Raw genomic sequence first — 27,959 nt, 5'->3', positions numbered from 1 at the left:
GGAAGCCATGATGACTTTGATTTCCGTGCACCAGCTCTGCCACCATCATTCTTCCTACTTCCTCCCCTTGACATCACAACCATCTACATCAATGTAACATTCTACTAGGCCAGGAACCTCAGTAAGCATTTAATTATTCCAAGGACTGCATTGGAAGAGTTACTCCCCTCTCATTTCGCTACCACGACTAGGAAATATATACAATTATATAAAAATGCCTCAACAGAGGATGAGGCAGCTCCACTACTTGCAATATCACAAGATGGAGTTGAGGCTCCCCCAAATTCTATAAGGACTTTCATAAAACACATTTAGAAGCCAGCAGCATCCAAACATGCTCACCTAAATTAAAGCCTACACCAATTGCAGATATAAACAGACAGCGCAAAGCAACTTGAGTAAGAAAACATAGATTTAGGAATATTCCACAGTAGAATATGGAGGGGCGATTGACTGGCATGGCCAATATTAAAAGTGTTTCTGTCGTGTATACAATTTAAATTCAGTTTACTTTTAAATTGAAAATATATCTTTTCTAGTAACTAAGTGCCAACCAAACAGCACATGTAACAGCTTCAGTGTATCTGCAGGTGTACGTGTTTTCACTAAAATGACAGGTCTGCCTGTTGAGTCATCCTCATTTTAAGATTACTTGTTGTCCAAAAGTGCCATCAACTGTGATATTGACGTTTTAAATGCGTGCTCCGCTCATAGAAAACTCTACCATATCAAATATAGAGCTTCCTAACTATCAGACAGCCACCAGAGGGAGTTTGAGATGTTTTCGCTTCACTTTTGAGGAGCTCTCATGGCACTGCCTACACACACTTCAGAGAGTGATATGCTGTATATTACTTGTTTTGGCCGTTTGCTCTCTGTTGTAGTGTTGTTGTACAACAGGGAGCAGATGGGCAAAACAAAAATGCACTGAATTTAGTATTTGGTATACTTCTGTTTTGCTAGGAGATGCCCTGTGAATAAGGAGCATCCTTGGGAATGTAGCACAACATGGAAGTGATTATGGTGCTCTGTTAATTTCAATGTGACAGTTCATTAACACATCTTGTCTGTAAATTGAATGAAATATATATCTTAAACATTGATTAAAATAATTGTGATTATCCTTTTTTGCCATAAGTGTGCAACCCTAGAGGGAGAGTAGTCATTTTGATGATGTCTCTTTATTTACAATAGAGGAGAACATATTGTCTGTACGTGGCTATTCCCATGCCAAAGATGTGTGATTTTGAGTTAATTGGGGCTTGGCAGGACATCGGGCCATCGGAATTAACTTGTTTATTTATCAGATTGACTGCCAACTGAACTAGAAGGGTGAATGAGAAAATGAAGGCGAGAGGAGGAAAACGTGCTGACAGAGAGCTGTATAATACGCTTTTGTACCTTGGACATCTGCCCCTCTCTCTCTCTCTCTCTCTCTCCCTCCCTCCCACCCTCTCTCTCTCACTCACTCTCACTCAATCAAGCATTCTTTTTCCCTCTCTGTCTGTTTGTCCGTCGGTCAGTCTGTTCACTCTTAGGGAATGTTGTGACTCTTCCTTAATTACTTTGCCACACCCACATTTGAGGTACATGTATGGATGATAAAATATAAGTTGTTCCATTATATATAATATATGCCAAAAACAAAATGTATAAAGAAAAATAGATTGCCTTGTTGATGGCATCTCAACCTTGAAATTGTTGTCTAAACAAGTATTATGCCTTGAGAGTTAGGCCTGCAGGCAGTTTAAGCTGTTGGAGAAAGTCTCGATCCACTCATTGATATTCAGAGGCTCTATGAGTGAGAGCTGTAAACAAACAGAAAGCCCTGGATTTGGCACTTGAAGCGTTGCAGCACACACACACACACCCACCACACACACACACACACACACACACACACACACACACACACACACACACACACACACACACACACACACACAGTCCCTGCTTTCTTAACAATGCAAGACATTCACATGTCTTCGGATTCTTTTCGAACACACACATGCACACACACTCAAGTCGTGCAAGCCCCCTCCTCACTCTCTTCTTTCTCTCACTCCCTTGCTATTCTTTACTCACCCTCTTCGAGTCTGCACCACTTCAGTAGCAGCTGGAGAGTACAGCATAGCATTTTGGAGCAGGGCCGTGGAGGGCAGGGCAGGCAGAGTGGCCCTGTGTGGGCCATCCTGTGGAGAGAGGGGATCTGCCCGCTAACATTGAGCATTTCTCTCCCTCTCTCTCTCTCTCTCTCTCTCTCTCTCTCTCACTCACTCTCTCTCTGCCTCTCTCTCTGCCTCTCCCTCTGCCTCTGCCTCTGCCTCTCCCTCTTCTCTAGAGCTGCAAGCAGAGAAACAACCAAGCTCCTCCTCCCCTGCCACTCAGGAACTGATGACAAGGCTGGGCTTTTTACTAGGAGAAGGGATCCCGGGTACGGCACGCATACCTATGGACGACAAGATTGAAAAGAAGGTATTTCATTTTCACCCTCCCCTCCAACTCACTCCCTGTTTCAGCAGCAGCTGCTGCCACTGCTGCAGCTCACATATATAGAGATATAGGAGAGAGAGAGGGTAAGGATGAGAGGAGGAGGGAGTTGTGACAGTGTAACAGAAGAATGGATTTTTTGTTGCAGCTTGATTCATTTTTCCCCACTGTGCATTATCTTTGGATGGGGATTTAGGAGGCACCTCTAGGAATAAGTTTTTGGCACAACAAACAACGGTAACTGTCAAACTGTTTTGTTAGAGATGATGGAGCTGTTTTAAGAAAGTAACTGAATATTCAAATTCTGCTGCATGCGGTTTTATTCTCTCTCTAGTGTGGTGTATGAGTCTCTCAGTAACTTGAGTGCTATTCCAGGGGCTCTTGAGTATGTAACAAGAGTGACTGAGTCCCCGTCCAGAAATAGAGTTATGTTAAGTCTGAGCCTCAGTTTGTTTGGTTCTACTAATTAAGCTCCGGCTGTGTGAAGAGCAGAGCCCAGCACGCTACGCTTCCCTCATTTATCTTGTGCCTTAGACACATTTTGACACTGAACTGGCAATTCTAGGAATGAGAAATAGACTTCCAAAGTAATTTATCAATCATGTTCATTAGTTGAGACGTGGGAATGTTTGTGTGCATTTAGGTGTGTGTTTTTAGAGCACAGTTGGGGAGGAGCACTTAATTGTCATCTGCCAGCAATTCTCTCTTCCTCCTTACTGCTGTTTTACAGTATGACTCAGACTCAGCATGCTTGTTTTTAGTTCTGCCGAACAGTAAATTATGACTTGTCAGTTAGCTATTTGGTTTTATTAATATTAGCATGCCACAAGTTGTTCATGATGCTTTAAGCGATGCGAAATGTTGCTTGTTTTCATTCAGTGTGCCACTGCACAAACAAGAAGAGCTTTAAACAGCAACAGTCTCGAACGAGACGTTAGTCCCACTTCTATCTCAAATGGGCTAAGGATTGGTAAGTTTACTGTTTTGGGAGTTCAGTTGGGGTAAAGAAGAATAGTTTTTTTTTGCAGCAGAAATACTGCAGTAAGGTTTTAAGCAGGACACAGATTGTTATTGTTTTAACAAACTCTGTTATAACCACTACATATACACAGTAAGTACTCTAATTGTTCCAGTTAAGTTATTATAAGAAAATGGTAGTGCATGATATTAAAGAGGCTTTTTAAACTGGTTAGGGATGTTTGAGTTCAGGTATAGTGTTAAAAAATGGTTTGTGATAGTTTCTTGGGATTTTAATTGGAGCAGGCTGTCTGAGGTAATGCATGTCTTGTAGAAAGTGGTGCTGGAGAAGCCATCCGTAGGTGAAAGGTCCTGCAGGCAACAAAATATGTGCAGCGAAGTTGATTTATTGAGGATAACGGTTGATTTAATTTGACCTGGGCTTGTAATAGTGTTTTATTAATTGACATGTGATGTGTATGGAGCAGTGTATGTGGAACAGGATTTGGCTCTTCTCACAGTGGGCAAAGATGATTCTTGAGCTACAGTATGCTGCGTGCAATCAGAATCCTGTTGAAAGAAGATGGGAAACCAGCTTTAATTTGGATTTCTACGGTTGTCAGTTAGCTCGAACAAAGATTCAGCTGCTGTTTGGTTGAGAGACAGGCTTGATGGCATGCATGAGAAAGGTATCTATTGTGCCATAACAAAGTAGATACTTCTTCCCTTGAGAACTTCTCCTCAGGCCTATTTTGGTCCCTTCAGACATATAAGTGTGTAATTTTCAAGCCTGGCTCCATTTACAGCGCTTATGCCCTTTCGGCTTGTGTGTCATGCTCACACGTAAAATGCGTATTTACTTTTGAAGGAACCATTTGCATTGATTTTACATGATCTTGGTAAATAGGCAATAAACTTGGATCAAATCATTCTTACAGTTGTCTCAACTCTTCTTCCAAATAAGGTTGTACAATAAAAAATGTTTGTCGTATTTATTGCTGCTCATGCTGAAGAAATTTGATTATGTTGCCAGCTGACAGTTTATATTGGGTTGACTTCATACTTCGTTGACATACTTGATTAGTAGAGCACATTCTTGGTGTACCTTAACTCTTTTCTGCTTTCTTTCTTCTCACCAGTGCTCTGTGATTAACCAGGGTATCAGCCCCTGCTCTACACTGACCAGCAGCACTGCGTCACCCAGCACCGACAGTCCATGTTCCACACTCAACAGCACGGCCAGCCGCCCCCCTCTCAGCCGCTCCAGCCCCTGTGGGACCATCACTAGCCCCAGCTCCACACTTGAGAGCAAAGACAGTGGGATCATCGGTGAGAAATAACCAACTGCTTTATCATATTAAAATAGCAACTTGTATGGAGTAGGACACAACTGTACTAGTACCCATTTCCTCAGTTAATCGTACCCTGTGGAGTTTTTAACTAAAACTAGCATTATGGAGCAATGTTTTTACAAGCAAGTCCCCGTTTTGTTTGTTTCTTCGCGGACGCAAATACACTTTCTTGCAACAGGTTTAACGTTGTTTGCTGCGAGAACGTGCAGGCCAAAGCTAGCAACCATGGATGGAAACAATATAAGATTTTACTTTTTTTTTTCTTTCGAAGGATTAATATGGCAGGAAACAACGATTTGCGCTGTAAAAATATTGTGGAGTAATGTCCTCCTGAGCAGAGCATTAAGTAACACCGCTGTGCACTGTGCTAATACAGCTTTTAACAATGATAATTGTCGATAACTGTAAAGCATCCACGCTCTGGTTGCCCCGCAGGCTAACACTGTTAGCAATGTTGGCACTGTTGCAGTTATTTGTACTTTTTGCGCTGTTAGCAAAGTTAGCTTCCGGCACCGGTAGCTGCTAGCCGCCGACTCAGCCCTCACCATGTTTCTATGTAGAGCTCCTTTAAAGTCAGCTTTGAAAATGTTTTATGTGGAAGCAATGAACCCAACACCTTGTTCAGGTCTCAAAGATATAGACTCACAAGGCATTTTTTAGAGTAAACCTTACTTTGTTAACAAGAACAGTCCATGTGGGCCAGAGGTTAAAAATGTTTACTGTTGTACTGCATTTGTATTTGAAAAGAATACTAAATAAATAATTCAACGGAGATTCATATCGGAACCTTCATATCATAAAACATGACGTTATAGCAGTCAGTAACAATGCTAGGAATGCAAATGATGAGTCAATCCTGCAGTTTTCTCTGCACACAGTCAATACTATATTAATATCAACTAATTACATTGTTTCCAATGAAGCTCTTCTATTCATTCTGAGAATGTTACCTCATGTGCACATCGTGATTTAGACCACAAAGTTGTGTCGTGTCACAAATTTCTCATTTTGTTAAACCCATTGGATTCTTTGTGGCACTGAATAGAATTTGTGTCAGGTTGTATTAAACCACCATGTGTCAGTTATTGAGTTTCTATAGAGCTGTTCCTGTATGAGAGAGCATTGAGGTGACAGTTGCCAGACGTTGACGTTATATTATATCACTAGTAATAGCCCTGCAAGACATCTGGAGATTTACACAAGCTGACAGGAATACGACGTGGTCTATTGATATAATAATCCCTCTGCTATTTCTACTCACAAACCTTCCGGTGGCTATACAAATGTTCGAAATTCATTCTGAAAATGTCTTTTGAATATTTGTTGTGGGAATTCAATAGCAAATTGTTACTGCATGATCATGCAGTTATCCTCGGTTGAACCTCTGAAGGCAATGTTAGATTTGGGGGGAAAAGTAATATTCTTGTAGGAACTAACTAGAATATGTCACATGTTATGCCTGTTTAGGTATAAACTTATTACCATGATTGTTCTGCAGTACTAAGCAATGCATGCCACGGCCAGATAAAACACAACAATTTGGATTTCAAGTGATGCAGACTGATTAGCACGAGTCAGTCTTTCTGTCCCCCCAGAGCAATATCTTAGCTAGCTGTTAAATAATTTATGGAAGCTGGTATATAAATTCTTCCAGCATGGAACATCGGCATGCTGCCGCCCAGCATGGTCTTTCACGTTGTAAAGCTACTTGTGTCAAATCAGAATTGACTTTCCGAGAGAATGACACAATGTGACATGGTCTACAACATCCCACTCATCTGCCTTGATAAGACTGTGCATGCATGGAAGAGAACAAAGCTATTCTGTGTCCACCAGTCAGATTCCAACCAGTGATTCATGTTCCCTGTTCTTTGAAGTTTGACTCTGACTCTGATTTCAAAAGCACATTAATTTGGCTTTGTACTGCCGTTAAAAGCTCCTTGGTGGATTTGGGAGATTTTGCAATGTCTTAACATTTACAAAATAGCTCCCAGAGGGGTTTCTGCACGGGGTGCCTGTAGAAAGACTTGTAGCAATAACTAGAACCAGCCCTTTGTATGGTAAAATCACACGCTCATCGTACTTCTGAATGAATAGATAAAAAGATATTTCTTGCCAGGGGCTGTAGTTCAACAAGTTAACAAACACTGTAACCTCTTCTTCACTGTAATGACTGCTCATGGGCCTCTGAGGTAGAGCGTACGATGTATGTGCAGGTAGCACCTTGCATAGGAGCCTTTGCCATCGTGTGTGATTTTATGTGTGAATGGGAGAATAATGACAAGTAGTGTGAAGCGCTTTGAGTGATCGGACGACGCATTACACAGAAAGGCACATTACAAATGCATGTCCAGTGACCATTTTATACTTTGTGCCATGCTCAGAGCAGGCCTAAACCTTACTGCTGTTATGAATGACATCATATTTTACCAGGTAAACAACAAAGTAGTCACAATGCCAGGATGTGTTATGTTAATATTAGTAATGATGTAACGTGCTGCGGCATTATCAAATCCAGATTAAGAGTGTGTGATGCAAAAGCAGCCAGCTGGACAGTCAGTTCCTGTCCTCTGACCGTACTGATGTTTCTGGATCCAGCTTGTGTAGCTTTGGCCCTCCACTCATCTTTTAGGATTGTATTTGATACCTTGGTTGGCCTGAGGGAGGATTAAAGGATTGGTTGTCATGTTAGCAAAACACCTGTCTGGACATAAAAATACTGAAGGCAGTTTCAAACACTACTTCTTCACTATTCACTCTACTCTTACATTTTGTGTCAATGTACTGCATTCACTATAGCTGTTTACGACATATTATATAGGATTTGATGATCGGTAGAAAGAACAGAAGGCATTCAGGAAATGAACTCAAGTCCATGCTATCATGTCTTTCCAGTTTTCATCAGTGCAAGCAGACAGCCTCTGTAAAGGGCAACGAGAAAAAGCAGGGACTTATTCAAAGTTAAAAGTTCCATTACAGCTCAGTATCTCATTAAAGATGAAGACAGATAAATGTTCATAGCGCACAAAGAGCATCTTACCTCCCTCACTTGCTCTAATTCCCTCTCTGTTTAATCTCCCCTCAGCCACCATCACTAGCTCCTCTGAGAATGATGACCGCAGTGGCTCCAGCCTGGAGTGGAGTAAGGATGGCAGCCTGAGAGGCAGCGGGCGCCATGGCCTGGCACAGAGTGTGCGGGCTGACACCTGCTCTCCTGTGGCTGAAGAAGACTCCAACAGCGCCACTGCAGCACCAGCCGACAGCCCATCCAGGACAGACCAGCAGCAGCAGCAGTCCAACACATCAGCAGGGGCACCACAGCCTCAAAGTCACTCACCCGAGGGACCCTTTCCATACTCATCACAGACATCTTCTTCCCTCATGATGCCGAGGCCGAACTCTGTAGCAGGTAAGAGCCTATGGTTTTTTAAGCATTCAACATCTGAATGTCTGCTGGTCAGAAGGGAGTAAGAAATTGTATACCTTTCCTCAGTGGCTGTGTTCATTTAGCATTACAAGAAACATTTGTCCTCTTGTAGCCTAGTAACCTTTGTTATGCTGATATCATTAAAACTGACGGTGTGCTTGGGTGTCCTCACTGCATTGCCAGTCAGTTCATTGACGCTATTATATGATTTGTGTGTGGTGTCATTTCCGGATTTAGGCAGGAAAAAGCATTTGGCGGTATAGAAGTAATGAGAAGTGTTTCAGAAGCCAGTTTGTGCTTGAGAAGTGGTATCAAGGCAGCAGTCTGGGATTGGGCAGCTGTTGTATGCTGTGCCTGCCTACCATTTCGGATCTAAGCGCAAACCAGTGCCTCGCTGATCTGTTCTGCATTCCTGCCCTGGAACCTCCCTGTTATGGCTCAGCCCGCCATATCCACACAGCTGTCACAGTTGTTGATATCCCTCCGCAGCCCCCTTACCCCCGCTCTCTTTCCCCCCTTTTCCATTCCCAGGTCTCCTTCACTCTGCCTTCCGCTGTTACTGCTTTTGACCTTGGCCCTGTTGTTGATGGAACTCACGCAGCCATAAGTTGTACATCTTCCTTTAAAACTAAAGTCCTTACTGAATGCATTTGGTGAGGTCCTGTGTTATAGGATTCACTAAGGACAGCTGTTGAATTTTAAGTGACCGGTGAAATCACAAACCATGTCGTCTGCAGCTCATACTCCATACCCAGGGGAATATGTTGCACATGCTTGCTTTTAGGCTGACTACAGACTAGCACTAACAGCAACATGAACATAAAGGACATGGGTTAAATGTTAACTTGTTTTAGCATTAGCAGACTAGAGCGTGGATAGTGTGTGAATGGTACAACAGATGAAAGAAGCGCCCTTCAAGGGAAGATGAAGATTGTACGGAGGTAAGGGTTACAGCTTGTAGAGCAGATTAACTTAATCACACTGCATTATACAAGCTGATCATTTCATTGGTGATTTCTAAATCGCAGAAAATTACAAAGGCAGGGCCAGACTGAAGAACTGCGGACAGAAGCATGGATGAATAAGTGGACTCAGGTCAGCCAAGACTGAGACGAGTCAAAGAAAGGAAAAAAGAAAAACACCCTTTTAGACTGACACAACTCATAAAACACCTAAATCGAGATCGAGATCAGACAGGAGTAGTATATCCCTCAACATATGAATATGAGTTGTTAGCTGGACAATGATTAATTTTTTTAAATCTATATTTTGGGGCTGAGGAGTATAACTGGATTCAGAGTGTTTTGCCCATTTCACCAGGATGCTGCAGCGGCCAATGTGTTGAAGATCAAATGCTTTATTGCTCCTGTAAAATATGCCTCCCTCTGGTTTGAACTTGATGAAACTTGTGTCTGCTACTACTGTTTTTTCTCTATGATAACATCAAACTTAAGTTCCTATTGAATTTCAATTAATTTATTGTGAATCACAGTTGGCATGTGCCAAATAGATGTAAATAATAATGTAAAGAGGTTTGTGTGAATTCCTTGATTATATTACATTTCATTTAGCTGACACTTTTATCCAAAGCGACTTACAATCATACACCGTAGACACAGCTACAGGGAGCAATTCGGGGTGTCTTGTGTCTTGCTCAAGGACACATCGACTAGGTCTAGCAGAATCGAACCGCCGATCCTCTGATTGAAAGACGGAACAGTTAACCACTGACCCACAGTCACCCCTTGACAAATTACAACAAATGGTAGTCCTTGCAATGTTCTTTTTCTATTGGCAAGAGAGTAAGATGGAATGGGCAGACGAAATAGAAGCAGAATAATGCATGTCTGGGAACATAACATGCCGAACATAGCTTATGTATTTATATCCCACACTGTGCACTGCTTTTGCACAACACTTTGATAATATTTCTCCAGCCCACCACTGAATCTGTACCCACATTGCAAACATGAAGTGGCTCATGGCATTGTGCTGTACAGATGTCCTTCTCTTGTTCCATTAGTCCATATCCTTTTACATCTCATCATTATTTTGCCGCTGACATAAACCTGAACGGCAAAGACACACACTCGCTCGTAAAGCTAACAGACCAGGAGATATTATAACGTTAATGTGTGTTGGTTTGCATGTAAGCGCCGGTGTGCATGTCTCCCTGTGTGCTGCAAAAGTTTATTGGCTGATGTCATAGTTATGCAGCTTTGCCCTCTAGGGTCCTGCAGAATTCACACCTCAGATTGTATGCGGTGTGGCAAAGCCCTGAGAGAGCACATCAAGGACGTGGTGAGACAACTTAATTTATGGCAAGAGAGAGTGCTTATTTTCAGTTGATGCTCAAGGATAGGATAGGATTAAAAATATATTATAAAGAAGCATACCAAAGCAGGAAGGACAGTAAACAAATTGCATACCATTGTACAAAATAAAGAAAGAAATGTATCATGAGTAACGTGCATTCACTCTATGTGCCAGTACCTCTGTGACTATTTTACAATGTGTGGTTCTGTGTCCCAGCACATTGGATGATACGATGTCTGCTGTGAATATGCCTTTACCTATTTGATAGACATTAAGTTAAGACAATGAGCATGCAACATGTCAGATAATTGCAGATAAATGATCCCCCCACTCCCTAATAGATTATGAGGGTGGAACACCCCCCCCGCGCCCCCTCCTTTCAAGTTTTTATTCCATAAACCTTCATTTCATGTCAGCTCCTCGAGGTCTGAGACCATATCACTCTGCTTAAAACCCCTGGTTTGCTCCCTTTGGGTTGGGAGCCACTTCTGCTGCAAATGAGGTCAAGTATCTCAGGGTTTGTTGACAGATGAGAGTAATATTGAGAATGAGTTCCATAGGCGGATTTGTGTGCAGTGGGCAGCGATGCAGACCTTGTGCTTTACTGTTATGAAGAAGAATGTTGGTATTAAACTCTCTTTTACAGTTGATCGACATTCCTATTTTCAAGAGGATTGTAGCGACCAATAAAGTGACGTTTTTTTGCAGGGTGTCAGGATGCACTGAGGCTCAGTGTGAGGAGCTTGGACATCTCAAAGGTACTAAGTAGCTGTTTCTTGAAGCTGAAAAGAGCCAGTTAAGTGACTATGTGGAGACCCCTATGTGTAGTGGACTTGGAACACATGTCTCTATATATATATTTAGATATAGATCAAATAAAGCAAAATATGAAATGTACTTGCAATATAATTACATCCATTTAATTGAAACTCTGTTCTGTTCTTCTATTGACTATTGATTGACTAAGCATTGTAACATTGCGGTATCACAATGTATGAGTTGCAGCACAAAGGCCACATTTTCTTAGACGCAAAGTAGATTTTGCCCATCTGTCTCATGCCAATCAACAGGGTTATAGCTGTGCCTCTAGAATGTTAACTATGTATGTAGAAGGAATGTCCACCTATTCCAGAGAAGGGCCATTTACACTGCCTTGGTGAACACACACACACACGCACACATACACACGCGCACAAACACTTATACTGTTGCTAGCTTGTCCCTGAACTGTTGTATGAACTCCAGCAGCACTGTGTGTAGCCTGAATTTGCTGTGGCAAGTTGCACAAATGTTGGCTTGCACCACCTGTCACTGCTGGTAGAGCTGAATCCTGCAGTTTGTAATTGCATCATTAGTTGGTAGTCTGAGGCACTATCTTGGCCACCATTCAGCACAGAAATATATGTTCTGCCATATCGTATGAGGCAACATTAAAGTTGTAACAACAGCAACCCCAACAGCCACTTCAGACATTTATCATCCATTTAGGATTAAAATATCCCCTGTTTTAAGCTAGAAATTGACCACATGTACAGTACAGTACTGGCTGTGAGGGATACATTGAAGACCCAAATAATACAAGCTTTTTCCTGGGCTTCTTTGTGCTTTGAAAAAAGTGTTTGCTCTCTTCATTATACTAAGTATTACTAATTCTATTTTTAAGTCATGGTTGTTAAGCTTTTTAAAATCGATTACAGAGTCATAGGGCCATATTAGTTGTAGCCACTGGAATCTAGCGGTTTTAAAATCTTAGCTTGATCTGCTTGCGGTCAGGTTGCTCAGACAGGGAGATTGAGTTTGGGTCACTGTGGCTCAGGAATGCTGCTACATTGCATCTGTGGTGTTATGCTATTTGACAGAGCTTTGTGGTCAGATCCATGTTGAGGTACAGTACACTGTGTCTACTGTCTACTCCACAGTCCTCTGCTCCTCTGGCAAAGACTCATGCTATGTGATATATTATGTGGTGCTCTTCAAGGATGTTATTAATCTATCAAAACTTTTGAGAACAATGACAAGGTCAGGTTTGAGTACAGCTCACATCTTTGTTTTATTAGAAGGACTGAAGTCATCTCCCACTGGTCCATGTGAACAATGACTCAATGATGTCTGCAAAGATCAGAGAGTAATCTTTTCAAATTAAGAAATCGTGTCTGTCAGTATTGCAACATGACGATTATTGCTTTTTAGATTCAACATGCTGTAGTGCCTCTGTAGAACTGGAACAGTACAGCATGATGTGTTGTATCTGACGTAATGTACAGCTCATGTCTTCTCTAGTAAAGCCATAGACAATATTGTCTCCTGTAATTGCTGGACCGTACAGTATCTTCCTGTTTTTGTCAATGTTTCGTGGTGTCCTCAGGTAGCCATGGAATTCTCCTCTTCCTCTGGCTTCATGTAAACGTTGATCTTTTCAGTTAGAGATAGAATAGAAAGCACAAAGAAAACAGATAACTCATTCATATCGCCCAGCTCTCTCTAAAAAAGTTCACGCCAACTTCTTTAAAATGTCCGCTCTCAGAGAATTGTTGGTGCATCAATGTCACAGCAGGAGCAAAATAAAAATCTATATAGAGATCAATCTGCGTCACTTTTGAAAAGCCATTTAAAACTCTGCTCAGTGGCACTCCATTGGTCGATCATAACTTGCCAAAAGCCACAGAGCCATCTGGCTATGTTTGATTGACAGCACCCCGCTATTGAGAACTATGTAATACTGTAGGTGTTGAGGAGCTATGCAACTGTTCTGAAGGCATGAATGTCTCAATGTCCAAGGTGTCTTTTTTCATAGCTTTAGCTCTTGGCACTGAGTTTTTCCAGTGAGGTATGAACTGGCCTGTGTTTTGTTGCGCATACATCCTGTGTAGAAAATCATTTCCAAAACTACTCTCTCTATTGTGTTTTTAATTTAGTAGTTATTTCAAAAGTATATGCTTTTAGCCACGCTCTCGGCCTGAATGTCTGTCTGTTGGTCGGCCGGTTGACTGGTATGCCACTTTGGTCCGGACTGAAATACCTCAATAAGCATTGGATGGATTGCCATTAAAGCTTGTACATAAATTCATGACACGTTCCCCTCGGATCATTTTTAATAACTTTGGTGGTCCCTTAACTCTTTATGTCGCACCCTCATCAGATCAAAAGGTTTTATTTCTCCAATACTTTGGTTTATGACCAAATAACGACATTCCGATAGCCCCAGCTGTACTTTGTTGCTCGTACTTATTAGACAACGTTGGAATACTAAAGCTCAAATCTAATGCAAACTTTTCTCAGGGCAAGAAAGAAAGTCTCCTGTGCATGCTACAGTGGGAGAACAGTGTTTCATAATTAAAGCACAGCACAAGACATTTAACACACAGCTTGCTGAAGCTTTTGCATATACATTTTTCACAAAAGTGGAGCATTGCAGCTGGAGTTTTTTTTTAATGTTTCCATGGTAACAAGCCAAATGTGTGTGCAGGCCACTTAAAATTATACTTTGCACTTTGTCACCTTAATCTAAAGCCATTCTTACTCAACAGGGCAGATAAAGACTGGAGTTAGAAGTTAGAGGTGATGTTAAAGTATTTAGTACAGATAATTCCCCAGAACCTTCTGAATCACAGAATCACCATTCGCCTCTCTGTTACATTATTGTGACACATGTCTTACATCAAGTTTTCTGGGTTCATAGCTTCCATCTCTCACACAACACTTGGCCTAATGACCTAATGTATGATTTTTTTGTGAACATTACAACAAATTGATATCAAGATTATGCCGAGATAATTATCAGTTTATTATTTCATATACCAGAGCTACTTCTTCTGTTTTACCTTTCACAGTAAAAGCCCAAGACATATACAGTATATTACATACCTGTCACCACAGGGTAGTCAAATTCCCTTAGAGCATTTTTTACTTAAATGAAACTCAATGAAATAGCTTACAGCTTAGGCTATGCAGCAATTTTCCTCAGACAGACGCTGCCAGAAGCCAGACTCTGCTCTGGGTGAGTCCTCTGCCTGCGTGTGTCCAAATCTATTCAAACCTTTTATTGAAAAAGGGCTGCCACTGTCCCAAATTTGTATTTCTGCCGGAATGAATGGTTTTGATGAAAAATATTCACAGCAAAGTATTTCACATTTTCCTGTTGTTAACTCGTCACGCCCCCAGTGGGTCCAAGCCTGTACTCTAAAAAAGAGTCTTTCACTCTTCCTCATACAATGAATTCCTGCAATGTGAAAAGGCAACAGGGTGTCCATGGGGATGGGAATACTGATTGTATCCACCGGTATGGAGGAAAGTCAGGGCAAGAAGTACTAAAGCGGTTGGAGCAAAGGAGCAAAGCCCTCTTCCTCTCTGCTCTGTCTCTGTGTCTGAAGGTTTCAAAGGGCAGAGAGCTGCCTGAGGAAAAAAAGAATTTCCATCAGAATACAGTTTGGCACATTTGTACATCTTCAAAGTCACTGCAAGCATAGACTTCAAGGTATCAAATGTACGTTTTATCAATGAGTAGAGAGACGTGTCAGAGTAGGAAAAAAATGGAGACTGAGGGGAGAAGAAGAATTGAAGAGGGGGATTTGCGGGATAGGAAGGCCTCTATGGGATTTCTTGGCCTTGAAAGAATCATGGATACCAAGGGATATGAGGAGTGTGTGCATTGATACTATACCTACGCACATTAAACTGAGGACCACCTGCAGTCTTTGCCTATTAGACCCATAGGCAAAGAGATGTGCCTGGTGCAGAATGGGATACAGTGTGACTTTTGTGTTATCACTTCAGAAATCTTAAATATATTGCAGCAGGAAAAAAAAAAAGAGACAGAGCTCTCCTTAAGGTCTGTGTGTCAGTATTGGGCTTTAGAGTTGATTAGTGGTGAGTTTTCTGTCCATCTCCTCTCTCCCTCCTCCTTTGTTTCCACATCTCATGCTTTTTTTTGTTACCCTCTTTTTCTCATGCTTTTCTCTTATCCCTAACCCCACTCCAGCCAGGATCATTGATTAATAGTACAGTAGCTGCCCATTACAGACTGTAATCAGCCACTGGAGACTAAATCTCTCGGATTTTCCATTTATACTCTCGCTACTTCATTCCTTTTCACCCTCTGTTGCTTGCTTACCAATTTCGGAAAGCGTTTCATTCATTTAGCAAGTGCCTAATGCTTTGGATGCTGTGACTGGCTGAGCGCTAGAGAGGAGGCAGCCAAGCCCTCTGCTCAGCAGCTGAATGCTGCCAATGTGCCTGCATGGGAGCACTAGGGCAGAGCAATCGCTTTTGTGTCCTCAATGAGCTCATCCACTGAGTATTCTCGAGAGATTCAGGTGAAGGTCTGCTCCCTGCCTATTTGCCTGTATGACTGCCCAAGTATATTCCACGCTGGGGACAAGGAAGTCTCCCTGTGAGAAAACCCACTGTCCTTCCTGGCTCTGCTGTTGGATGTAAGTAGCTGTTCAGTTTAGCTTTAGAATCAGGTGTGTTGCTCTGCGCTCACTGACTTGATGAGTTTGCCTCTCTTGTTTGCTTTACTTTGTTTGTTAATAGTTCAACGTTCTCCATTGTAGTTAACTGTGAAAACACAGTAAAAGGAACCGTGAGGGCCTTCTTTTATTCCTGTCAAAGTTGTGTTGATGGCAGCCTCCTCAGTTACTCTGTTGTCAGCAGATGGGTTTTAATTAGTGGGACATTCCAGAGAGTAAGTTAGCGACCCAGTGAGGGGAGAGAGGGAGTGAAAAGAAGAGTGGAGTGTTTGTGACAGTCTCTCCCAGCTGAGACTGATAAACTAGAAAGCAGATGCTCTGATTCTGCTCTTCGGCAGGGCCGACATAAATGGGAAGAGAGACCTTTAAACACTTATGCACATCTTTATTTGTTTAGGCCATGTCTCATACTTCAAACAGGATGTTGCATTGCTTGACTAATCACAAGTCGAGACTCAAAGAAACATAAAGGTAGACTGCTCTCTCCTTGTATGCCCCAGTGCATTTGTGGGGACAGACCTCTCACTGCTATATCGTGGCTAGCTGTCACATCAAATCAAAGAAAAGGGGAGCATCACTGACTTGACTTGGGGATACTGGTATTCTTTTTGCTACAGTATACTGGTACCTGCACACACAGCCTCAAGCAAACTGCAAATGTCAGAGCGCTCTGGCTTGTCTCTTCTTCACTAATCTTCTCTCAGAGATGCCAAATGTGCCACAGCATTTTTCTCTTGTGTGTGTTTCTGTCTTACTCTTTATAGTCGATGTGAAAAATTCACTCAGGATGCACCAAAGTCTCTGCTTCACTCTACCTTTAATTCTATCTCTGCGTACAGCAACCAGTTCCACAAAGCTGGAAGACCTGAGCTTCCTTGATGAACAGCGCAACACCCCCCTGCGGACATCCATTCGCCTACCCTGGCATAACACTGGAGGAAGGCCACCTCAGGACTCTAAAGGTGACTCCACTATGCATTATTACTGTAGATGCACATGAGGCAAGCCAAAGTACTTAATAGACAATTTCTTCATTTGAGGTAATGACAATTTAAACATGTATGTTGTACTTTTGTCAGTTGTAGTGTTAAAGGTAGTGTTAACGTGTTTCATTGTTTTGGCTCTGCTCCATTACATTAGATTTCAAATGTAGTGTACGGTGACAGTTGCTGTGAGGATAAAGTTTCAGCTCTAATGGTGTTTGGTGTGTTCACATCCATATAAGGTAGCGTAGGAAAGAGTGTAGGAATTGTAGCTTCTCATGCTATTAAGAGGAATGTAAAACATGCTCTACAGTTCATGCATTGTTCATCCCAGGTGGATGTAATTACCCTCAAATTAAAGGTAAAGGTCAGCATTTAAGCCTCATATTCTTAGTTTAGTTTCAAACCCAGTGTGTTAAAGTGCAGAGCACCACAACTGTCCAAATACTTCAAGTGTGCTCCGCAAACACTACTACACTGATTTCTATATTAAAGCTAAACTATCAAAAACCTGTACACATTTAGCTCTGCAGATAAAAACATGTCCTTGGTTCACCAGACTTTATCTTGGTTATATGTTTTGAAACCTCGGTCTCAATGAGAGAGTGAATATTAGATGAGAACATGAATAATTGAACGTGACATAATTAGGTAGCCAAAGTATTTAGCTCTGTTTTTAAAAAAAAGTCCTGTTTTCTTTTCCCCATTTCCTTAAACAGGTTGACTTTAAATATGTTCATTTAGACCTCACATATATCTGTATTGCATACATCATCTAATATGTTAAATGTGCTTGTCATCATTACATTAATGTCAACGTAACAAATGAAGCTTCAGTAGATTCATTTGTAGTAGTATGAGTAAAAGCAACAGTAGTATTAGTATTAGCAATAGTAGTATTAGTATTTGTGATTCTAGTATTAGTAGAGAGAATTAGAGCTTTCCTGAGTGAACAAGTGTTCTGCGATCTAATTAGTGCTGAAGTGGACAAGACCACTTAAATTGAGAATCCACTTAAATGAACATTTATCCAAGCTGAAGTGGAAAAAAGATACAGTTTTAAGATGTTTTTGATGTACATGGCACATTCTGGAAGAACAAAAACTATCAAGATTATTCCTTACAATCTGGTAAACAGTTGGTTTGTATATGGCAATGTATTCAAGCTTGTCTGTGAAGGATGAAAGATATATTTACTCTGGGATAAATTAAGGCTGAACTAGAAGTCGCCAGTATGCAAAACTTATCTTTAAAAAAGTCCATTACTGACAGGGAGAGTGGGATTCTTTTCAAAAGCAAGCAGAAGCTAGTGGCATAACTTTTCTCTAAAAGCAGACACTGACTCTGAATATCTTTGCATTTGTAAGGGTAAAAGTGACAGAAATGTATTTTAATGCTTTTCCTTCCTATTACTTTTCCAGCTCGTTTCGCTCCCTACAAACCCGTGGACATCATGCTCAAGCCCTTGCTGTTTGAGGTGCCCAGCATCACCACAGACTCTGTGTTCGTGGGCCGAGATTGGCTCTTTCAGCAGCTGGAAGATGTCCTGAGGGCCAGCGGGTCTGCAGAGAACCACGGCGCTGTAGTTGTAGGCAGCGTGGGTTATGGGAAGACGGCCATCGTCTCCCGGCTAGTAGCACTGAGCTGCCACGGAGGCCGAATGCGGCAGATCGCCTCCAACAGTCCCAGTGCCTCCCCAAAAAGTAAACTAAAAACAATCTGATTTCACAAATTCCATAAAACCAATTTATCTAATGCGTTAAATACTAAATATACATGTCTATATTTATTCACGTCTGCATTCGTATGTGACAAAGTGTGTGACTGTGTCTTCCAGGTAGTGGAGCACCAAGCACAGAACTCCCACTCAGCCAGCCTCCACAGCCCACTCCACCTTCCAGTGCTACCAACACGCTGAGGACCAACAGCTGCCCGGGCACCCCCGAGATGCAGCGGCGCAGGGAGGAGGCTGTCAAACGGCTGGCTGCAAAGGTACAACTTCTGCCAATACAGCCCCTCAGCATTCAAGAGGAATCACAGTGTCACTGGAGAATACATTGTCTCACTTATCGTTAAAGATGATGAGCCATCACAAAAAGTCCGATAATGAATCAATCATTATTGAAACAAATGCAGAGGTATCTGCTGTCAATGTTGTACATGTTTTGGACTGTATTATCCACCCTTCTTCTCTGTTTGTTCTTGCTGGTGATACTCTCCCTCATTACAAAGATGCTCATGGTGTGCTAAATTGCTTTTAGTATGTATGCGATGTACTGCAGAAACCTGATACCGGCTCAGCTCAGTTGATTTATGTTTGTATGTGTTTGTATTTGATTTATGGTTGTTTATGTTCATTTGTTTGATATTCAGCCTATGAAATATGGATGGTTTTTCGCTGAGGTTATGAAAGACGATGCAACTATTGGTCTCTCAGAGACCTTTAATAACACAAGCTTGTTTGATTTGAGAAGCAGTGAGCTTAGTTAAAGACTTGGCCATGAAAATACCAAGTACAATATTAATGTCTGCAGCATCTCACTACTGCAGTACAACTGTGGGGATTTGAGAAGATAGAAAACCTCAGCTCAAGTCTTTAGCATGACCTTTTCAGCTCACAGATTGAAGGCATTGTGTATGGGGAGGATCACCGGAGGGTCTCTCTCTGCTGCCATGGGACCACACTTAACGGTAGTCAGAAGTTTTGTCCTTATTAGAAAGCTGTTTCAAATGGCGTCTAGTCGGACATTTACTGTAATCAGCTGTGTTTAGTTGTGTCTTAGTTGCTGTAGCATTCACTGTCTTTCATTAAAGGTAGACACCAACATTGTTACAAAGGGTCCATAGTTTATTTTATACTAAATCTACAAATGGTTTCATTGTTAAGATTTAGTACTAAAGAGTTATCAGGTGACCAAGCAACAAATGGAAAAATCTACAAATTGTGTATTTGTCCCCCACTCTAAGAATAGTTACATACTTTTAATAATCTTATACAGCTGATGTGAGTCTAATTAATCAAATCACTTTAACCAAAGCTTCAGTATCCGGGAAACAGTTGACCATTTGAAACACACGGAAAATGTCCAAGAAAATCTAGTGTTGACCGAGGTTGTATCTATCGGAGCCTTCCATCGCTTTTAAGTTGTGTTCGGTATCATATTTATTGTATTTTATGTGAGATAATATTTGTAATAGGCTGCTCTCGGTCACACTCCCCAAAGTCACGTCACATGGCAGCACAGGCAGGTTGGATGACTTTACATAATGTGTTTTTCCCCCCCAACCTTTTAAAAAGATTAAATAGTGTTAGATTGGTTAGCATGTTTGGTTCAGTTGCTAAAGTTGATGCATGAGAAAGATCATTTCTGAGACCACTAATAACCAGAGACTGCACATATTTCAGATAAGTCAGACTTCAATAAAGAGGAACATATTTATGTTCAGCACGATCCCCGTCTGTCATACCCGCTTGATCGTCACTGAATATGTCCTGGCACCGTCCTGGACGATGATCTCTAGAAAAAAGTGGGAACCCTGTGGCTAACTTAACATTTTTGCATTTAAGTCAGCAACACTGCCGTCATTATTGTAGACTGCTGGTCTGTGACGGGGTTGGCAGCCAAGACACAAACAGGAGTTGTGCCATATTTCTACAATGTTTTCTCCAATCATGACCAAAATTGTTCAGTTTGCAGGCAACTCCTCGCTGTAACTCCAATGTTCTCGACTCAATGCCCTTTGGCTTGCTTTGTGGAATTGCTGCGTGCGGCTGTCTTTAGTTTTTTTTAATTGTTAGCTCCACATCTTGGGATACTGCTTTTAATACTGTCATGGTGGTACGCTTTTGTCAATCAATTTCTAATCATCCAATCTTGACCTTGTTGTACTCTATATCTCTTTATATCTCTTTATATATATATATATATATATTATCTAAATATATATTTCATTGGCTGAAACTTCTCTTCTGGTCTTCACTGCTGCTCCTTTAGGGACTACTGTGTAGTTTATAAAGTAGCACCACTGCTGCTTACCGTGCAATACCATCACATTCAGTTCATTTTGGAAATACTTGCAGTTTATAGAAACTCTGAGGCATTTAATAACTTTTTTATTTTTTCGCCTGCCTAGAGTTTTAACAAGGACGATTGGGGGCCACTGTGTTTCAGAGAATATTTGAGATCCACAATGGCATACACTTAATTTGAATACCTTTTTGAATTTGGGTTGTTAGCTCTTTTTGATTGGTGACACAGCTTTCTAATGGGACTCTTTGGTGCTTACATCCTGGTGTCCCTGTAATACCTTCAGTTAACACTCCTGCCCTGTCGTGGATACCTGCTTAATAGTGAAATGGAGCATGTAATACATACTGTACAGTTTGCCTCTGCCACAGGAAATGCAACATTTCATGTACCAGTCATCTGACTTTATGCCACTGAGGCTCATCTTAATGTCTAATAAACCAAAGCGATATCCCTCTAGCTAATTATTGGGTAAATTGTTTCCAACAGGCGCTCAGTGATGTGTGAATACTGATGCTCTGAGCAGCTTCTGTCAAAGTCTGTCAGTTCTTTTTAATCATTGATTTGAAAGTGGTCCCATAACAGGGGCACTGAGGCCATTACATGTTATCGTCTATCGCAATTTAATATCTCACCCCTATTCCAGAGGCACGTTTTAGGCATTGTTTCTCGACAGCAGATTAATTTCTGTGCCAGTACATGAAAGGCTGCAGGTGCACTGCAGAGTTTTGCATCATATTTGTTGAGATGCTTATTGCTTATTTATGAGGCAGTAGTCTACATGACTTGTACACCAACTACCACTGCAGTCTCTTTGTCAGGCCCAGATCAAAAGATATTGTATTTATACAAATGGCAGGTAACTTTCATTTATTGTATATTCAGTTACTGTATGCCCCAGTGAGAAAAGTGTTCAACAGTCTGTTTCCTCTAGAATATGATGTTCTTTAAAAGTCATAGATAATTTGATTTCATGGAATTGAATGGCTGTCCTAGGATGATGTTTTTTTGCTTTTAGTTTTCACTCTGAGCTACTCTGACTATCACATAAGCTTTACAAAGACACATCGTATGTTGCCACTTTGGTCAAGAGCACACATCTGGAGAAAACTAGTTGATATTGTAGTGAAAGACTGGTGAAATGTACCATAGACAAAGCTCCAACCCCAGGGCTTAATTTATAACTACTCGTTTGTATCACAGTCCCTTCTTTGAGCGCCACCGTCATCATGGGGCTCTGGATTGATGCACAAAGTTTGGTATTATTGTTCCTACCTCGTCTTGTTTTAGATCTTGAAATCACTGTCAACATCATGCAGCCAGAGTGCTTATAGTGGATTTATTAGTTAATGTGGTTTGTATTTACTTCATTGCAAATGTTGGACATATAAATACACATGTCACTGTGGTTTGGCTTAGAAGCAAGTCCTTTAGTTGGTTATTTTTTCAGAAGCTGGTCATAATTGTTGATGGAGCAATAGGCAGCAGCAGCAGAGTCAGCTGCTCCTCCTCCTGCTGCTGATCTTGGAAGTGTGTCAGCTCCTCCAGGTTGGACTGTAATTAGAACAAAGTCACACATCCCCAGGGCATCGCTCTTTGCTTCCCCAATCCTTGTCCCACCCTTTTGCTTCTAAATCTGACCTCCTTGGAACACTGCAGCCACTTCAGAAACAGAAGATCCTTCTTTTAGAGCTCCACCTGGGGTCCACTGGCTCCTTTTTATAGTAGAGTTTATCTGAGGCGTTCGGCCTTTGCCCAGTTACTTCATCACCCCCTCAAAAGTTGTTTTACTTATTTGAAGAGACCACATGTGTCTTTCTGGAGGGTAGTATGAATAAAAGCATGAGATTCAAGACTGTATCCACAGAATGTTGTTTTTAATCAACAAGGCAGTCAGACTTTGCAAATGCTTTGAGGTTTTTGAATGTTCCCAGCTTTGCATATTTTTCATTGCTAAAGCCCAAACTAATTACTCTGACATGTTTTGAATATGCCTAAAGTCTGAAATAACTCTGGCTGTATCTGTCTTTCTCTCCTCTTTGTGTTCCAGGTGGTGGCATATCACTACTGCCAGGCAGATAACACGTACACTTGCCTCGTACCAGAGTTTGTGCACAGTATCGCTGCCCTGCTGTGCAGAGCACACCAGCTCAGTGCGTACCGGGAGATGTTGCTGAAAGAGCCCCACCTCCAGAGCATGCTCAGTCTGCGCTCCTGTGTCCAGGACCCCTTGGCCGCTTTCCGGAGGGGGGTTCTTGAGCCACTAACCAGCCTTCGTAAAGGTAAAACAACATTATATTTGATTATTTCATGTTTGTGGGCGACTGTTTTCCTCTCTTTTGAATGTTTTACATTTGTCATTGAGCACACACTCATTACATTTCATAAAGAGACACTGCAGCTTGCAAATATTGTACAAATGCCAAAGAAGATAATACCATAATATAATACCAAATAATCAGGACAGTCCCTCCCCCACCCCCCACCCTTGATTTCCCAGAGTAACTAAATCAGATGCCACTGAAGGTATTAACTGTTGTCTCTACAGAACAGTTAACTTGACATTTCAGTATGGAGTGAAGAAGCCCCTCTCACTCACTCTCAGCGCACCTCTGAAAGAGAACGTTTAGTTACTGCATTGAAACAAGGCACCTCTCTGCACACTGGCCAGAGTGAAGTTAAGTTGAACTGAACTGTCACAGTAAGAGCTGCACCTCACTGCCCATCATCTAACCGTTGTTGGTTATTGTGTGTGTTTCCAGAGCGGAGGATTCCAGAGGAGGATCACATCATCTTGATAGATGGACTGAACGAAGCCGAGTTCCATAAGCCTGACTATGGAGACACCATCTCCTCCTTCATCACGAAGATCATTGCCAAATTCCCCTCCTGGCTTAAACTTGTGGTCACTGTCCGGGTCAATTTACTGGTAAGGAAGAGCTCATTTATAAAAAAAATTTAAAAACATTGTGTCCTCCACAAAAAATACTTGCCATATATGACAGATATTAATATTAATTGTAAATACTAATTGTCAATATTTATATGTGTTCAACATTTCAAATTTACCAGCTTGTGTCAAGGGAGGGTTAAAATCGGCTTCTTCCAGAAGGTTAGCTCATTTAAAAAATGTTCTCAATACAATTGTCAAATGTAACAAAGCTCAAGTCAGATCTTCCGCCACCTCTTGATACTCTCACTGACCCTGAAGATTTTGACAAGTGGGAAAGTCTCTATGGAGGCATTTTTGTCAAGCGTATCCTGGAACATTCAAGAGGGAACTGAAGTATCAGTGACCCGGGAATCCAGACTGTATGACAGGGAAGCAGCAGTCAGTCACGGACAGCTTGTGCAAAGAGACACTAGGTCGACCAGTTACAGGGATGTGCCGCGCCTGTGTTGGCCTCACACTGAGGTTTTGACATGCCGATGAGACGCAACGTCAGATTTTCTTTGCTGTGATGAAGCGCTGAGCCTGGGATAATAATCTGAGAGCTGACATACGGAGCTCATGTTATTAATGCTCACGCAGAAGCCCGGTAGGCACCCATTTGCTTTTATTCTGCGAGTCAGAATATAATTAATATTCGGTTTATGCCGAGGTTCTCTGGATATGCTAAATCAATTGGCACAGTGACATTTTGTATTGCATGCTCTTATGTATTCACCTCTATTAATCCGTCAGGGTCCGTTTGTGGTGTGGAAATATTTTTCCGGTTGTCTGTTGACTACACAATGCAATTTAGGTGTAGCTCTGTAGGTGGTCTCTGATTGACACAGTGGAACAGTTTTTAAATTGAAGGGAATTTGTGTCACAGACTCTTAAGTCGCCAGCCAGTTTTACACGTCACATTGTGTAAGTCAGTAAATATAAACAACAGGATGAATCATTTCTATAGCATTGGAAGGGCCGCATAATACTCTACATGAAGAAATACTACTCAGTTTGCATCATATTTGTGCATAGAAGTGTCATGAAAGGGTCACGTTTTTGTTACTTGGAGCAAACAAATAGGATGTCAGCCTGGTGGAAGGGTTCAGGATATTGGCTTTTGCTTGCTGGACTAATATCTGGCTTATCGGTGAGGTGCACTAGCACTTCAACCACATCGTGGATTATAATCAGTGCGATTCAGTGACTCTGTGCATGTGTGGCTACACGTGCACATGTGTGTATTTGCTGTACCTTGTCATGATGAGGAAGACTGAAGTGTTATCTCACTGAGGCAATGTTTCTTTAGCCTCCGACAGGCAGAGGATTGGAGGATTACGGTGCATTGATTTCTCAAACCCCCAGGACAGAGATTGAAATGTGAGCTCTGGCTCAGACCTTTGTTAGAAGTATTCCTGTTGCTCCGCACCATCCCATCCATCCCCTGCCTCTTAATACTCACTTTCCCAGTCCTGTTTTCTCCTCGCAGCCACATTTCCAACAGTAACACGTTTCTGCTTTGGCCTGATAGCTCAGCATGTTTGCTCCCCTACTGCTCAAAGATAGCCCTCTGATAATAAACACACATAAGCCATTATTCCTCTATGTGTCTGTTGTGGTAGAATACAATTTATATTGCAGGGACGACAAGTAGAAAACTACTTATTGTTATCCGGGTTTTGATTTTTAATTTAATTAAATATATACTAATTTGCAAAGAGCATGGAAATATAACTTCTTATATGTCGCTGACTGTCTTTACTATGTCTCTTCTATAGGAGATCACAAGCCTTCTGCCCTTCTCCAAGATCTCCCTGGATGACTTCTCAGACAACACAGAGATAAGCAACGACCTCAATGCGTATATCCAGTACCGCATCAACGGCAGCAAGGATATCATGAACAATATTAGCCTGAATGGCAAAGCAGACCCGACCACAGTCGGCAAGCTCAGTAGCCACTTGATCTCCCGCAGCCAGGGTTCCTACCTGTATCTCAAACTCACCCTGGATCTGTTTGAGAGAGGTCACCTGGTGATCAAGAGTGCCAGCTACAAAGTCGTGCCTGTCTCGCTGGCGGAGCTCTACCAGTTACAGTGCAACATGAAGTTCATGACCAATTCGGCCTTTGAGCGCTCACTGCCCATCCTCAATGTGGCACTTGCCTCACTGCACCCCATGACTGACGAACAGCTGTTCCAGGCCATCAACGCCGTCTTCATCCAAGGGGAGCTGCAATGGGAGGACTTCCAACAACGCATGGAGGTGCTCTCATGCTTCCTCATTAAACGGCGGGACAAGACGCGCATGTTTTGCCACCCCTCCTTCAGAGAGTGGCTGGTGTGGAGAGCTGATGGAGAGAGTACAGACTTTCTCTGTGACCCCAGGTCAGTCCTCTTTGCCTTTTTCAGCTAATGCAGTAACTCAGCAGTTCTCCTTTTTACAGGTTATCACGTCTGTAGTGCATCTAGAACATTTTTCCTGCAACGCATCACAGTTAGATCCCAAACAATCTGTAAATCAGGACATGAGGATAATACAGTAGGCACATTATTAACATGTAGGAGGCTTGTTATCACAATGTCCCTACATCATTATTTTCTTAGTAAACTGTTTAGAATTCAGCCCTTTGAGTTCAAATATTATGCAGACAGCACTCGTGAAAGAAAATCATGTAGTTCGTCCCTGAAGTTCCTACTTGTGGCTCTAATTAGTTATTAAAATGCGAATCATGGCCAACCCTTTTCATCAATAGTAGACTGACAAGGACTTTGTGTAGAGAATAAGTAAAATATTCTCATCAATAAATGCTGAATGATTCATATGTTGGAGTCAGCGAAGAAATTGGCTTTGAGATGTTCCAGGTATTTGTTGTAATCATAAGCCACTTTTCATAATGCAGTCGCTATTCTATACTTTTATTTTTTATTTTGTCACTAGCATTTAACATTCACAAGAACACTACTGACACTTAGAGATGAGCGGGATGTCAAAAATATATGGGATACATTTTGTAAAAGTCATTTTGTTTGTGTGTGTTCCTGTTCACTAAAACGTGTTTTAAAAAGGGTTATCATACCATAAAACAAGATTAAAACATTGAAATTGATTCCACTCGAGTCTCTAGAAGAAACTTCAATCTGCAGGAAGTGATCAGTGTGCCTTTCTCGGGTGTATCTGCTTTAGTAACGCTACCTAATTGTAATTCTGGAACCCCCTCACCCACATTAGAGACTTCCGTCATTCACAATTCATAAATTGGATGATGTCACTGTTGCATGCTTTTTTTCGTCCCTGATGCTCGTCCGTAGCACCTCTGCTCACAGAGTGGTGTTTCTAAATGGACCCAAGCCAAGCTTCATATTCTGGTCATTCACAGCCTTCCAACTCCGTCATTAAAAAACAAAGACTCAGAGTCTGGCAAAGGGAATGCACATGCTGACAAAAGCTTGCCTCACCGCCTCTCTGTCTGTGCCAGGGCACGAATAGAGAGCATTTTAACCAGATCAAAGCGATCTGCAATCATGCATGTCTTTTTAATGAAGTTTGGCATTAATTAATGGCAGAGTGCCTGACTGGAGATTAAAGGGAGAACCCAGGGGTTTTACACTCTTCCCTTCATGGGGGTATTCTGAATTCGTACCTAACTCACCTGCCTAGGTGCTCTTCATAACCAAAATAAATGAGCAGTTCCATGTTCACGGGGGGGCAGATGAACTTATCCTGAAGCTAAAGACCAGACCAGACCATATTATGAAAACGTTTTATTAACATTCATTTACCAAAGCAACAGGAAATCTCCATTTGTTCTGCTGTCATTCTTTTTGATCCTTCATAGTATCATCTCTGTTGTTTCCTCTCACAGGACTGGTCATGCTCTTATGGCTTTCATGCTTTCCCGCCAAGAGGGGAAACTTAATCGTCAGCAGACGATGGAGCTGGGACACCACATCCTCAAAGCACACATCTTCAAGGTACAGCTAAGGGAGCTAAACATGCTCTCCACA

At 41.7% G+C, this 27,959-nt stretch overlaps 1 protein-coding gene across 1 annotated transcript in view; it reads left to right on the top strand.

Annotated features, from left to right (window-relative positions):
- LOC117750959 (protein TANC1-like) overlaps nt 1-27,959 on the top strand; it is an 83,940-nt gene that overhangs the window by 45,077 nt on the left and 10,904 nt on the right. Inside the window, exons 5-14 of the mRNA XM_034562434.1 lie at nt 2,342-2,475; nt 4,587-4,776; nt 7,885-8,208; nt 16,850-16,972; nt 18,415-18,696; nt 18,831-18,985; nt 23,072-23,303; nt 23,784-23,950; nt 25,732-26,339; nt 27,818-27,926. Coding sequence (XP_034418325.1) covers nt 2,342-2,475; nt 4,587-4,776; nt 7,885-8,208; nt 16,850-16,972; nt 18,415-18,696; nt 18,831-18,985; nt 23,072-23,303; nt 23,784-23,950; nt 25,732-26,339; nt 27,818-27,926 — 2,324 coding nt within the window. The remainder of the gene's footprint in view (nt 1-2,341; nt 2,476-4,586; nt 4,777-7,884; nt 8,209-16,849; nt 16,973-18,414; nt 18,697-18,830; nt 18,986-23,071; nt 23,304-23,783; nt 23,951-25,731; nt 26,340-27,817; nt 27,927-27,959) is intronic.

This window comes from Cyclopterus lumpus, chromosome 21, assembly GCF_009769545.1.
Source record: "Cyclopterus lumpus isolate fCycLum1 chromosome 21, fCycLum1.pri, whole genome shotgun sequence".
Classification (NCBI taxonomy): Eukaryota; Metazoa; Chordata; class Actinopteri; order Perciformes; family Cyclopteridae; genus Cyclopterus; species Cyclopterus lumpus.
This window is presented reverse-complemented; position numbering and strand designations above follow the sequence as displayed.